A 15,174-nucleotide genomic window follows, 5' to 3' on the forward strand; every position below is an offset into this window, starting at 1 on the left:
TTTTGTAATGTCAGAGTGAGTGTGATGATACAGTTCCACTTCGGCGTGGAATTTAATACTTTAAAATCCAAGATGTATTTCACTTCAAATTTATACTTCAAGAATTAAGCAGAAAGACTGTTTAGTGTGGTTAAGTATCAGGACATTAACTTCTCTAAAAGAAAGTTGCAAAGCAACAATTGTAATCAATAAAATCTCTGAGTGGCTGTTTTGGAACTTCAGTTAACACAGAATTTCATGTGACTAAACCTGCTTGGCAAAACAGCTGGCTTATAATAGCCAGCTGATAGACAAAGCATCCTAGGACTACTGTCCTGAAAACCAGGTGCCAAATGCAGCCTTTGAACCCTGTTTTTGTTCTTTTTTTACTCACAGTTTAAAAGAATTCCCTGTAGCTTTGGAAGAACAGGTTAGCATCACATCATTAAAAGTTCATTTACATTTCACCATTCTTTAAAGAAGTTTTTGTGAATTTCTGCACTATGGTATTAGTTTTTCTTACACTTTTTATTTTTCCATGAAGAAGCTTCTGTAGTTCATTCATCAGCTTTTCTCGCTTCTCCTTATCACATTTCTTCCTATGAACAAAAAAAGACACTTTGAGGAAGCAGCTTTTTTGTAGTATGATTCACTTACATTTATAAATTAAGAAGCAAGACAGTACAAAATAAAATTAAGTTAGCTCCTACTAATCCAAATTCACATTGTCACTCATGAAACCTGTCGATAGATGTAATTAAGCAGTTTCAGTTCCTACAAACCAATCCAGATTTACATATTTAAAAATTATTCTTTTCTGAGCAACAATATCATTAAAAAGAACATAAACTCAAATCTGCACTCAGAGTTGTTTACAGACACAAAGATCTGTAAGCATCTTACAGCCAGAATGGCAAAGCACAGAAACTTAAAGCAAGTAAAATTAACTCCTGCTTCTGATGTGGGACCCCAGTTCTAGAATTACACCTGTCCACAGAGAGTGTACAAACCTCCACAGAAGACTCGTGCAGTGGTCCCACTGCAAGATTAGGCTGAATCAGTACATGTTCTTGGCTTCAGGATTCAAGAAGCAAGACAAGTCCTCAAGCATTTACTCACAAATTTTAGCCTAAAATACAAGTGAGCTCAATCCAGACATTTCTGGCACCATGGGTCACCACACTCTACAGAATTGCATGTAATCTTATCATTCACCCATGGAGTCTCACTGTGGAAATATAGTTTTGTATCATACAAGAGGAGAAAGAGAGTTGTCTTGCAACTTCTGACTAAAAGCCAACTGAATGAAAGAAAAAACAAAAAGCATGATTACCTTCTCACACTTTCCCATATTTGCTTGGATTGGACAATTATGTCATAATTACTTTTATCATTAAGTTGTCTGGTTTGCTTTAACTCCTTCCTTTTCTTTTTTAAGTCACTCCACTTCGACTTCTTAGAAGTTGACGCTGAACACAAAACCAAATGTTTTTTACAGTCAATAAAGGAAGAGCAATGGAATCCTTTAGCAGTGTAAACTGTGGCAGCTCTGTGATTGTATGGCTAACAATTCAGGAGCTTTGCCTGCAGTTACCCTGCCAGCTAATACAAAAGCGCAAACATTTAGTAAGAATGGTAAGCTAGTAGTTTCCGTTCCTAGAATACCAGAAGAACAAGACAAACAACGATTTTTTCCTCAAAGCTCTGTCAAAGGATGCATCACAAACTTCTTAATAGCTTGTAAGTTGGCTCAAAATGCACCTAGCAGCCTATGACTGCCCCAAGGTGCTTCTCCCTTTTTAGTTCAGCCTATACTCATACATACCTTCTCCCTCTCTCAAAAGAAGAGCCCTAGCTCAAAGCTACATATCTGACATCACAAAGAAAGGAAAAAACTAAAGCCTTTTCACATATTTACTCTTTTTATTCAGTTAAATTCCTTAAGCATGGGATTTTACTATACAACAGCTATACACTGCCACACAACAAACTCAGTTAAGGGGACTTCATAGAAAGTGCCAGAAATAAGTTATGGAAAAACTTCAAGTATTTGATTTTCATTTTAGTCATACCTTGACAAAAAACGTAATCTTATGTTCCATGGTTTCACAGGAGCAAGTCATGCTAACTATTACTTCTATATGGAACAACAAAGACCCAGCTCTACATTTTTAGACCTTAAAGCACTGCTTGTTGGTATTTAGCAGCACACACTTCGCTGTCTTACCCATCCAAAAACCAAGCTCTCTTTTTACAAAGGGTATTATCAATTTTTTCTATCGCTCTCCTACAAACAAAAAAGGTTAACACTTTGCTTTGAGAGCAGCACCACTGTGCAACACAGCAGCTTTCAGTTATTCTAATAAGCAACATTTCAAGGTTTGGTTGTGGGTTTTGGGTTTTTTCCACCCCCTAAAGCAGCTTAAGATGAACATTCTGTTACTGTTAAATTTCCAGACACTTAGTGCATATTGCATGTGAAGCCCTTCCGCAATCGTGCAACAACAGTAACAATGAAAAAACCTCAACACCTTCTCTTGTCCTTCAAACAACAACCATTTTTCGACAGACCTTCAGAATCCCTCACATAAGACTCCACTTCTCATTTTACAGTGCTGTGTAACTGTCGCAGTAAAGCTTTGCTTCACAGCAATGGAAGGAACAACATGAAGTTCTCATGCACCAGAAACAAAGTTAAAACAGAAATGCATCCAAACAGTGGTGAAACCAGACATTTACTTAACCTCAAAAAATAAGCTGTAAAATGTTACAAGCGGTAATAACACCAATGATGTCTGTTTTTTTTTTTTTAGAGAGGTGTCTAGAGAGTTTAGACCACAGAAAAGAATAATATAAAGGATTATCAACTTTCCCTCATGAACTTTGTGTTCCAAATCTTACAGCCAATATTTTTAGAACAGAGGGTTAAATTTCTAAAATGGTCTATGAAGAATACTGTATTTTCCAAATTTGTGTGAAAACAGCCAGTTTCAAGCCAGCCACTTAATACTGTCATTAGACTAGTCATAGCTTTATCATGGCACTCTCATGATTGAACTTTGCTACTGCATCTTTACTTTTGACTTCCATGAAAATTTGTAGCTGTTGATTCTCTTGAATTTGGCCTCAACCTTAGTCAGGTGAAGTAAACTTGGCCACAGCAAAGACTACACATGAAGTAAACTTGGAGTCATTCAGTCAATTTGGAAAGGTGATAACAAGGCAGGGGAAAAGAGGAAGACCTGGATGAACCATGTGTTGCCGAAAGCCCAGTTACTTTTGACATCCAGGCTTAAAAAAAAATCCGCTCACCTCCCTCTTCACCATCCTGGAGCTTCCTCTTCTTTGCAAGCTTTTCCGATTGCTCTTTGTCCTTGAAAGTGGATGTAGGCTTTCCCTCCTCATCTGCTTTGTTAAGGAGTCTCTTTGGTGGACCCGAAGCTACTAACCAACAGAAGAGAAATTAAAATGTTATCCTAGAGCTAATGTTGCTTCCGAGTAACAAATTATTACTGTAACAAGAATCAAGCTACCATGTAATAACAATTCTATATATAGCAACAATGCTTACATGCTTCTCAAAGCTGGTGTTTTCACTGAAGTCCCTGGGTGTCTCTGTTTCCCCATGGGAAGTTTTGCCAAGGCATTATTTTCCGGGCAGCGGTATAATGGCCCAGGCATAAAAAGAACTATTCTAAATAAAGAATGTCACCACCCCTGAAACCAAAGTCATGAATCCCCAAATCATCTCTTTGCAGTTTATGTCAGAGCTGTTGCGACATCGTCTGTTTTAGGAAGAAGAGAGCAAACACCGAGAGGTATCACCTTGCACACCCCAGCTTCAACTTTCAGCTAAACATCTTCTTAAAGTGGGAAAGCAAAGTCTAGAATCAGAATGTTATCAACCTCAAATTTTTAATTACAAGACTATTGTAGGTCAATCAAAGAGAGCCAAAAGGCTGCCAATGCAATGTTTAAAGCATTTCACCTTTACTTTTTCCAGGTTATTGGATCACAGCCAGTACAGTTTTGAATGCAAGACGTACTCATAGAATGGCTGAGGTTGGAAGGGACCTCTGGAGGTCCTCTGGTCCAACTCTCCTGCTCACACAGGGCCATGTTCGGGCAGCTTTTGACTGTCTCCAAGGTGGGAGACTCCACCATCTCCCTGGGCAACCTGTGGCACTGCTCAGTCACCCTCACAATATAGAGAGGTCTTTCCTGATCCTCACAGGGAACATCCTGGGTTTCACTTGGTGCCCATTGCCTCTGGTTCTGTCACTGGGCCATGTCTTCGCACCCTCCCTTCAGGTATTCATATACACTGACAAGAGCCCCCCCCAGCCTTCTCCAGGCTGAACTGTCCCAGCTCTCTCAGCCTTTCCTCACAGAAGCGGTGCTCCAAACCTTTCATCATGTTCATGGGCCTTCACTGGGCTCTCTCCAGTATGTCCAGGTCTCTCTTATACTGGGCAGCCCAGTACTGGACACAGCACGCCAGGTGAGGCCTCACCAATGCTGAGGAGAGGGCAAGGATCACCGCCATTGACCCGTTGGCTGCACTCCTCCTAATGCAGCCCAGGATCCAGTTAGCTGCCTTTACCACAAGGGCACATTGCTGGTTCACGTTCAACTCTGAGATCACCAGGAGCCCCAAGGGCTTTCTGCAACGCTTCGTTCCCCCAGCATGTACTAGCACATGCATTTGCTCCCCGCTCAGTTGCAGGACTTTGCACGTCTTTTTTCTGAACTTCATGAGGTTTCTGTCAGCCCATTTCTCCTATCTGTTGAGGTTCCTCTGGAGGGCAGCAGGACCCTCTGGTCTATCAGGCAGTCCTCACAGTTCTGTGCCATCAGTATACCTACTGATGGTACACCCTGCTCCATCACCCCGATTGTCTGTGAAGCCCTTGAACAGGGCTACACCCAGAACTGACTCCTGGGGTACACTGCTAGTTACCAGCCTCCAGCTAGATTTTCTGCTGCAGATTACCACACTCTTGGCCCAACCATTCAGCCAGCTGTCAATCTACCTCACCACCTACTCATCCAGCTCATAATTCATCAGCACCTCTGCAAGGACCGTATGGAACACACTGTCAAAAGCCTTACTGGAGTCTATGTAGCCAACAGTCACTGCTCTACACTCACCTACCAAGCTTGTAATTTCATGACATAACTTCACCAAGACACAAAATAAAGTTCGAGCAAGAATCACTCAGCCAGGACTCCTACTAAGGAGCCTTTGCTTTCTTACAATTACCTCTTTTAAACTTCCTCATCCCGCGTGGTACTCTTCCACGAGGTGCTCTTCTACTCTTCCCCACAAACTTCTTCTTACCCCTTGCTTCCATTGTGGCCACACTGCAAACGCACCACGAGACAGCATTACTGGACCACCGTGGCTCCCTCGATCGACTTCAACCCTTCCCAGCGGCGGTCGCCCATCCCGAGGTGGGCGGTGCGGGATCACAACAGGTCGCCCACAGGCCGGCCTGCACAAAGGCTCAGATAGACAAAACCGCGGTTCACCGGGCCTGGGCGGCCGAAGTCCCGGCCCCGCTCCCCAGGGATCTCCAGACCAGCCCCAGTGACAGCACCCGGGAGGACGTGGCACGCCGCCGGCCCGCAGCCGGCCGCGAAGCAGGAGTGCGCCAACGGAAACACCTCGCCGCGGGAAACAATCTCACCACCGCGGGAAACAATCTCACCGCCGCTCGCCCTCACCGCCGCTCTCCTCTCACGTGCGCCCCGCCCGCGCTTTACGGCCTCCTCCGGCGGGCGCCGCTCCCCCATTGGCCCGCCTCGCCGCTGCCACGCGACAGTGCCGAAAGCAGCATGCCGTAAAGCGCCGCCCCAAGGCGAGCTCCACGCTTTTCTCGCAGCGCTCTCTTTCTGGCCGTTGGGGGTGGGTGCCGCACTGTACCGTACCGTGGCGTGGCGAGGCGAGGCGCCGCGCCTCCATCCACCTCGGGCTTCCTCCGTACCAGTTCCCGTTTGTGTGGACTCACCTCGGAGCCCTGGAAAAGGCCCGGTACCCTGCGCCGTGCACCTGTCTTTGCCTTCTGCCTGCCCCTCCGCCGGCCCTGCAGCTAGGCCAGCAGGGCTGCCGGCATCTTCTCAAGCGCGGCTTGCCCGGTGCCCAGCATAAATAAAACCCTTAAAAAAAAGGTGGCGTACCACAGTCCAGATGACCTAGCGATCATGCTGGAGAACACCAGGTGGAGCTGTGACTTCAAAACGATGCAGATGGGACTAGTCGCGTGAAACGTCAGCGCCAAGTGTTTTTCATGTTCGGGTGTTCAATAGAAGTCATCGCTTCCGAATGGAAAGGGGGTCCGTATTCGTAAATGTGGTAATTCCTTCACTTGTGTGACGACAGTAGCTATGACAGGTAGTCGGAGCATACTAAGTGCTTCTGTAATACCACCCACAGTACATTTGACTGAGGTAGTGATACAGAGAGAAATTATTTGGTGGAGTAAAGCTGTTTGTTCAGTACAGCTGCCGATACTACTTTCTTTTATTTGTTTCCTGGGAAGCACTTGGCAGTGACTTGCAAAATAGAGCAGGCCTAGGCAGGATTGTGGTTTTTAGTTTTCCCACACCTTGAGATGTTAACATCATGCCTGTCAAAATTACATGGAAACTGCGTGTTTTAAAGGGGGCAGTGGGTACGTGTGTATGTTGAAGCTTGGCTTAGGTCAAAGGGTATAATACCACAAGTTTGCATGCTCCCACAGCCCAAATGCTTTGCTTCGGTGCTGGGAACACTCTCTGTAGGTATTTGGGAGAAGTCTTGTTCTCCACACGTAACTACGTTTTCCAGTTTTTTGGTGGTTTCTTTTCAAGAATTAAGGCCATGATCAATTAAGATGTTAGAAAATAAATTGCTGTCTTCAGCTTGCTTGGTATAATACAAACATCTCACAGAGAATAAACCGATGAAATATTTGCATGTCAGCCAGCAATTTCAAGTCAGCCACCTTACAGGTTCAAGCATGTATCTTTCGTAAAAAATAATTAAGGGTTCCTTAAACATCTTCAGGTACCTTAAAATGGGCTGTAATTGTAGAAGATAGTTCTTGACCTAATCACATTTCCAGGATATTCCCAAGTTTGTTCAGAGCCATGTATCCACATGGATGTTTTGATGTCTATTGTTTATGTCTGGTTTTGGTCGCTGTTTTGATTCCATGGAAGTAAATATTATTAAAGAAACAGAAAGATAAAAATTCAGAAAAGTGAAGTGGTAATTTGTGAACGAGGTGAATTGCTGAAATTCAGTATTAGCAGTCTGTCTCTCTAGTGAGAGCCTTATCTCAAGATTCAGATTTACACCCAGATTCTTCTAAAATTGTGTCTTTCTCGCACAACTGTGCATTACTTCTTCAGCATGAGGCTTCCAGCTTGGTACCCCAAGCATGTTTTTGGATACCTTTGAAAATGTGGCTCTGACAATGGGTTTTTAAACAAAGAGAAGGATCATGCTCTTTGGACAGAAAAAATGAGCAGTAAGAATTCCAAGAGCAAGAAGCAGTTTCACTGAATAGTCAATAGACTGGGTAAGGTGATCATGAAGTGTCTAGAGCCTTTTCTGCTTTCACACAGTGCATCCACATCCCTTCTGATTTCTCTGTGGAATAAGTTTGCTCTAGTAGTACCAGAAGCAACGCTAGCATACTTGCATTTAGGGCAAGTCCCTGATGTGGCACTTTTCTGGCACTGGCTTCCGGCTCAAGGAGGGCTATGGTGAATTCAGTAGCGCTGAATGCCATGCCACTTTATTTCTTAGCTGACTTTGAAGAAGTAACTTCGCAGACTTTGAAGGAATAAGAGCTGTGCTAAATGTAACATGAAGTTTAAAAGTGGGATGTCTTGCATCTTACATAAAGGTTCACAAAAGTGTGACAATATGCCTGCTTATCTGTCCTAGCCAAAACAAGAATCCTGTAGTGTCTGTAGTACAGAATTCAATGAAATTGAATGCAATTTAAGAAAAAGCTGCTTTTTATTCATGCCTTTGTTAACAGCACATTTAACTGACCATTTTCACATCTAAAAAAATACTTCAGCTCTGTGACACCACAGATCTGGACTTTGTATTAAGGCAATTGTAATGAAGACCCCAACAACAGAGTGCTGTCTGCTGCCTTGGTCAGGACTGCTCTGCTGCAAAGCTGTAAGAAAAACAGAGGGTAACCACAGCTATAAGTGGACTGATCCTACTACCAAGGCAGCAGGAGAATAATGACCACAGAAATGGGGTAAAACAGCATCATTTAATTTTCATTTGTGAACGGCACTGACGGTACTTTTCTCAGTTTCTGAAGATAGCTCCATGCGCCTTGTCCAAGACTATTATTTTATAGCTTACAGTATTTGTGGAGAAGCAGACAGCTCTGATGTCCTTTTAAATGGATTGATCACCATGCCTTTCAGCTGGTGATCCTTTCTGGAGCGAGCACTGCCCTTGCACAGCCTTTCAAGTCATTATCTCCTCCTACACTTCCTACAGAATAGAAAACTTTGGTTTTTTATCTTTCTTGTCATCACAATGCAGACCTCTGACCTACGGACACAGCCAAAGCCACGTGTGTCTCTTCTGCACCACCAGCAGCGTACCAAAGGCCTCGTCTCTGCATTGATTTTTAGGCGCTGCAGGAAAGATAGTCATTAATAAGTTTGTCAGCACACTAGGTGTACTTTGCTCTGACTAACTATATCCAACACTTTCATAATGAAAAAACAAATCCTTTCTTGTCTACCATTAGCTGATGTGTCGGCATAACCGAATTTCACTGGCCAAATGGATCCCCAAAGATCCCAATCTAAAGACGGCCTGGAACTGGCAGCTCCTGAGTGATGAGCAATGGAGAGACCAGTCACTCCTGTTGCCACACTGGAGCTGCGAAGGGTGGTGACAGCACGTAATGTTTTTCTGAGTGACCATCGATGTCCTGGACTACACCATAGTCAAGGAGGCAGCGGAGCCACAGGTATTTCGCTGCCCCCACTGTCTACTCCCTGTTTTGCTTTTGCCTATAGCTGCCTGCAAGCTGCTTGCATCGTGATTTTTAACTTTCAGGGTGACCTGGAGTTCAGTGCAGCATTTGTTAAAAGTCATCTGAATTGGAAAAGATGAGGAGATGCAATTGTAAAGAAATGGTGAGTTCTCAGTCACAACTGGGGCATGTTACTCTGGGAGATTGGAGAACCACAAACTAATTTGCAGTTATGTTGTTTCATTTCCTTACTTAGACTGTGTGAGACAGGACTCAACTTCCAGTCATTTTCCAGAGGATAGACACCTGGTAGAAGTGGCAGAGTGAAAGTAATTTAGCCACCTAATCAGAAAAATAGAGGGCAGGCGTCCTGCGCATCTTGATAGTGCCCACTTGCTGCTGTTTCCAGCTAAATACACCTGCCAAGAGTTTCATCCACGTGAGAAGTCCGAGCAAATTGTATTTTCCTTTTTTCCAAATCTGGTTCGAAACACTCAGCTGCAGAGTTATTTGTTATTTCTCAGCTTGCTCTTTTGAGGGCGGGTGGACAGATCTTTAACATTCATGGCCTGGCATCGGTGTTCCTGGGAGAATTCCTGAGATCCTCTGAAATCCAGCATTATGGCTGAATGTTGTGAGTGGAGCCTGGCCTTTTTCTCTTGTATTATTTTCCATATGCAGACCATTAGTGCTCTTTGACCTACAGGTTCACCTGACCAAGCCCTGCATTCCTAACAGATATTGGGAAGGCGCTCTTTTTTCAGATATGAAAATTCACTTCAAATTCTTTGGACATTCCACCTGAACTTGAGCAAAACTGGACCCATGTTCCTGCTGTCAGTACATGTTTGCCAATTATGTCATGTCTTAACAAAGGAGAACTTGGTATGTTGTGTTTTCAGGTGGTGGTGATTTATTTTAAAGAAAGGACCATATTCAGTTCTGCACTATTTCCTGAGCTCAAGCATGTTTTGTATTCTGTGGTACCATCCACTTTTACTACTGCTTATATGAACGTTACTGAATTAAAATTTCTCATGGTAGTTGTGGCACCTCAGCATAGAAGACCACCCATCAAACTAAAAACAAGTTCCTGCTTCCCCTTCCACCACTGCAGAAGTCTTAGGTAGCAAGGAAGTATTAGACTTGGGACTTCTTCACAGATACTCCAAAATGTTCATTGTAGACCCAATTCAAATGAAAGGCAACGATTTGAAGTGAAAACTCAACACTGGCTGTTGTTCAGAAGCCACTAAACATAAAATAATAAATAGTTAAGTTCCAGTGCTATTGAGCAATACTTTGGTCACAGTAGTTTTAATCATGATCCACCAGGTATCTGCCTCCTGACTGACCAGCTAGCTAAGGGACATCTAAAGCCTCCTGCAAGTTAGGCAGAAGTCTGAACAAAATCAGGCTGAAGTTCCAGTTCAATGTTGCAAGATGACATGCCTGACAACTGGACAACCCAGGGAGGGGCAGCCACTTTGAGAAAGACATTTTTATACTTCCCCCGCCTTTGTCTCTGGTTTCCTTCACTTTACATTAGTTTCTTTTTCTTCTGTAAATATGTGCATCTAAATATCACTAAAATTGGCCTGGGTCAAACCTAGTCATCTGAACCGCAAGTTAGTGTCAGGTATTTGATACCCTCTTGGGTGCTTCCAGCAAGAAATTGTGCCTGCAGTCTCCTGTTGAACTTCTGTCCTCCATTCTACTGATTCTTCAGCTGCATCTTGACAGTGTATCTTTCCCCAGTTTTAGCTATCAGCTTGGATCAGTGCAGAGTTGTGAGTATGTGTGTAATCCAACCAAGAAGAGTGAAAACCTGTATACCACAGGTATAAATATATAATATTTAAATTACATTAATTAGAATATAAAATATTAGGTTATATAATAAAGGCATACTTTCTGGAGACTTGTTTTCCAACCTCTGAATGTGTCCCCCCCCTTCTTTTTTTCTTTTTTGCATCTTGAGAAGAAAGCACAACTTGTAGAAACTTAGTTAAGCAAGGTAACACTAATTCCACTGTAGATCCAGATGCATCAAGATTGCTTTTGGATGTCATAGTTGTCAAAGTATTGTAAAGAATGCTTATCACAAAGATTTCTGTGGCTCTAGTGCACACATTATGCAGTAAATCACTACTCTTCTTGGCAATCACTATAGTAATAATAACCACATTGAATTCCTATGCTATTCCTAAGGACAAAAGAGTCTAAATCATCAGTTCAGATGAGAGAACTCATATAGACAAACATTAAAAAAATGAAAGTCATTACTACGAAAATGCAATTTATCATGAATAACCATGTACATATGACTGCTCAGAAGACCTCAAATGCATCTCTGGGGTGAAGTTAAAAAATGCAGCTGTTGAAAAATAAGCTGTTAAAAGCAGTTCTTACTGCTGTATTTTCTTGAAGATGAACCTTCAAAATGACTGTGGATCCAACAAAGCATGAAAATTTATAACTCCTTAATATGATATTCAGTGTCTTTCCTACTGTGCTTTTTGAGTCTATGGGATGCAAGACAATATGTCATTTTCCAACAGGATTAGTATAGCCTTTAACTATAAATGAGGAAATGCTATGTTTCATAATGTGGTCAAATCTGTTCAAGAGTCCTACACTGTAAAACGACATCATTGCTGTTCTAGCGACCCCATAATTCTGCTTTGGTTTCCCTACATTCTCTAGCATTCATTAGTGTTGCCTTTATAAAGAGTCAAAACACCAGCATTTGTATCAACAAAATGTTTTCATTGACATGTTTTTTCAAAAATATTTGACAAATATATATTTTTTTCATGTTTATGCCCAGAAAGTACCATAAAGTGAAAACAGTACATTGTAGTCCTTGAAGGTAGGCTCCTGGAAAGTCACCAACGCTTCAAAGCAGGAAAGAGGACAAAGTTCAATAAGGAAGTGAAGACAGTCAGAAGACCTTATTTCAAACTGCAAATAGTACAGTATCTGATGTCAATCTTTTCTTTGGTTTTAGCATCTGGAAAAAAGTGAATTCCTGAAGTAGAGAGAAATACAAATACCAGTCCTGGATCATCCAAATCACTTCAAAGTAGCAATTGCTGTGAAATACTCTGTACTTGTTGGTGTGTAAGGAAACACTTGTTTCTATACATACTGAAGGTGCAGCTATTAGATAACATAGAGCTTTTGCTCAGGAATTAAAGAAAGGTACAGAACCTGACACTGCTGTCTGCTGCTGATGTTGTTTTTCTTGTTTCCTTAAAAATAATTGAAGTTGCCACAGGGAATTCACAATATAAGGGTTTTTTTCTGTAGAAACTAGACATCTTTGATATATGGATACTTTTTAGAAGAGGTCTGAGAATGAAATGTGAGATCCAGACAGACATTCCGGTCAACAAGAGACATTCCAAATCTGTAAGATGAATTCAGATTCAAGTTTCATATGCTCCTTTCATAACTGCTGAAGAAAACCTGCCAGACTCTAGAAAACTCTGAACTACAGCTGCCTGGTATGTGGATTTGGATATTCCTCGATTTCTTTCTGTTTCTCATTAACCAGCCACTGTACAGACTGAATTTAGGAAGGATAGATACCCAACCGTCAGACATTGCATCAGAAATCTCATTGCACTGCTTGTACAGGGTAGAGTATAATTTCTGTGATCATTCTGAGGCAGCAACCCACATTAAATACTATTTTAAAAATATATATTATACATTTGTGTAACAAAACAGTCTTCTATTGTGCAAACTACTTTTTTATGCTAGAAGTCTCTCACCTGCTGTATCAAATGCTACTGGAAATAACAAGGCAATCATTTTAAGTTAGCTTCAATGGTTTTGCAGCCCCTGACATGAAGTTCATGTTACTTTTACAAGTTTCACAGTTTTAGGGACTACTTTCCATTATCTCATAAGCTATCTTTAAATAGCTGCAAAAGGCTGTTGGCTTGGAGAAAAACCTCTGAAACTACAGCTGTTTCTCAATGCCTCCCAGCAGGGGTCCTTAGCCAGTCTTTTGACCAAATGCAGCATGGAACTTCCTGAGAGAAGGGTCAGTTCTCATGGGGCTTTTCATTCACACCAGCCTTCCAACAGCGTGTGGAAGGCTAAAGGCTGACTGCATCTTGCTAGAGGTACCACTGCAGTTGTGTTTTTGGTCGTAAAGTGACGAATACGTTTCTGATTTGACTCCAGCTCATTCATTCATTCAGCCTAAAGCATATACCTTAAACGACAGATACACATTCTACAAAAGTCACTATGTGCTCTTTACGGGTAACATTGTCTAGAGGGAGTTCTCATTAAAATCCATACTTTATAGTCTCGCTCATTTGCTAGGTACACAAGCCAAAACCATCTATCAATACTTCTTACAGAGCTACGGAAAAAGTGAGAGAGTCACACATAGCCTATCATACAGCTTTACAACACACTGCTGGCAGTAACTTACAGGTGTGTTCTGTAACACTTCCATAGGCATAGAGAAATCCCAGAACATTTACAAAGTATATGCAAGATGACTTGATGCATTTTGAGACATGGACCCAATTAATGAGTCCATTGAGAGAAAACTGAAGTATTTAACACACTGCCCTGGTGAGCCAGAAGATTAACACCAAACATTGAAATATCTGGAACTAAGTGTTGAATGTTTAAAGCAAGGACACTACACACTGCTTAAAGATCTTTTGATACATAAGCATGAGGTAGGTTTTGTTCAATAACCTAGAATATTGGTAAGAATATTACAAAAAGATCAATGAACCAGTGTGAGCTTACTGTAAACCAGAAATAATAACAACTGCAGAGAAATAGTTCTTGTCCAGTACCACATGAACTTGCTGGAATAAAACTGAGTCTGCCATGATTCAAGTCTGTAAACAGGGATACAGGCTAAATTTCAAAGGGGAAAAAAAAGGGTGGAGCCACAATACTCCCTTCTTACATTACTCACATACAGTTGCAGATACGTACAGTTACCAAGTAATTTTACACAAGCACCAGTAGGCCTACTAAGAACTGAGCTGATCTCAGTCTCACTGGTTATTCAGCTTTGGGAGAATCTCACTTCTGTTTTCGGATGCCATATTACAGTATCTTCTAGGCATACCTAAAAATGGATGAAAGCATAGAATAGTCATAACAAAATATACAATTATTTGATAGCTTACAGCACTAGCTGAACTCAGCAAACTTAATAAATTCTAATATAGCTTTTATTTTACTCTGGAGTAAAACTGTTGACAGCCTTTTGGTATTTAATAAGGACTTTATGAAATTGAAAGTGCTCTAAGTGCAACACTCAGCCAATGTCTGTCAGATAAGTCTCACTGGAATAAAGCTAGGAAATCAGTCCCCTGTGCTGTTACTGGATTTTTTAAAGGCAATGTGATTGCAAAGTTAAATTGTAAGTAATTCCATCCAGATTTGCAGCCATGAAGTAAAATGCTACCAAATCCACCGCAGCTTTTTTTACAAAGGCAGAGGCTTTCTTTTGCTCTGGTGTATAGCAGCTCAGGCCACTGCCTTCACAGAAACGAAAGGCTTCCCAGTCCACTCTTCTGTTTTTACACTATGCTATAGAATTAGTGTGGAGTTGTTCTAAATGACTAAAAAAAAAGGTCTAGAATTGCCCCTGCCCTCTTATCCATCCCTGTGGTACAGAGGTAATTCCATGTATCAGGGACACTATGAAGCAGTGACGTAGGAGAGAGCTGGGCTGCATGTGTCAGCATAATGTCCCACCATGAACAGTAATTTGCGTGTCCTAGTTAAAAATTCAAATATATTCCAGGTTTTAAAAAAACCTGACAAATGCTTTGGAAGTTCTCGTGTTTATAAATAAGCCTTTTGCTTTTGGGAAGTAGTCTTTGCCTTTGTTTTTTTCAACTCTCTCAGAGTTCTTGTAATTGCTGCGGGAGGGCATGGTCAGGATGGAGAAGGATCAATAAACAAAAACAACCCTAATGGAGCTCACAGAGGAAGCCTGTTAAATAGTGTGTTGTGGCAAGATTTCACAACCAAGCACTCTAGGAATTAGTGCATAAAAGAACAGCAGTCTAAATTATTGAACTCAATACATTTAATTGGCTAGCAACCATGACATCACACAGTGACATTTTTACATTCAATTTTCAAACTAGAATACTTAATACTTAATATAACTTCATTACTTAATACTTAATAT

The 15,174-nt window shown here is 41.6% G+C and overlaps 1 protein-coding gene across 1 annotated transcript in view; it reads right to left on the reverse strand.

The window, feature by feature from the left end:
- The window catches only part of PUM3 (pumilio RNA binding family member 3), a gene marked incomplete at its 5' end in the record, with an annotated part of 29,573 nt that extends 24,240 nt beyond the window's left edge, over window positions 1–5,333 (reverse strand). Inside the window, 4 exons of the mRNA XM_082013287.1 lie at window positions 503–578; window positions 1,313–1,448; window positions 3,292–3,423; window positions 5,243–5,333. Coding sequence (XP_081869413.1) covers window positions 503–578; window positions 1,313–1,448; window positions 3,292–3,423; window positions 5,243–5,333 — 435 coding nt within the window. The remainder of the gene's footprint in view (window positions 1–502; window positions 579–1,312; window positions 1,449–3,291; window positions 3,424–5,242) is intronic.
- Window positions 5,334–15,174: the final 9,841 nt, after the last annotated feature.

Source organism: Phaethon aethereus (genome assembly GCF_964289735.1).
Source record: "Phaethon aethereus genome assembly, chromosome: Z".
NCBI classification, from domain to species: domain Eukaryota; kingdom Metazoa; phylum Chordata; class Aves; order Phaethontiformes; family Phaethontidae; genus Phaethon; species Phaethon aethereus.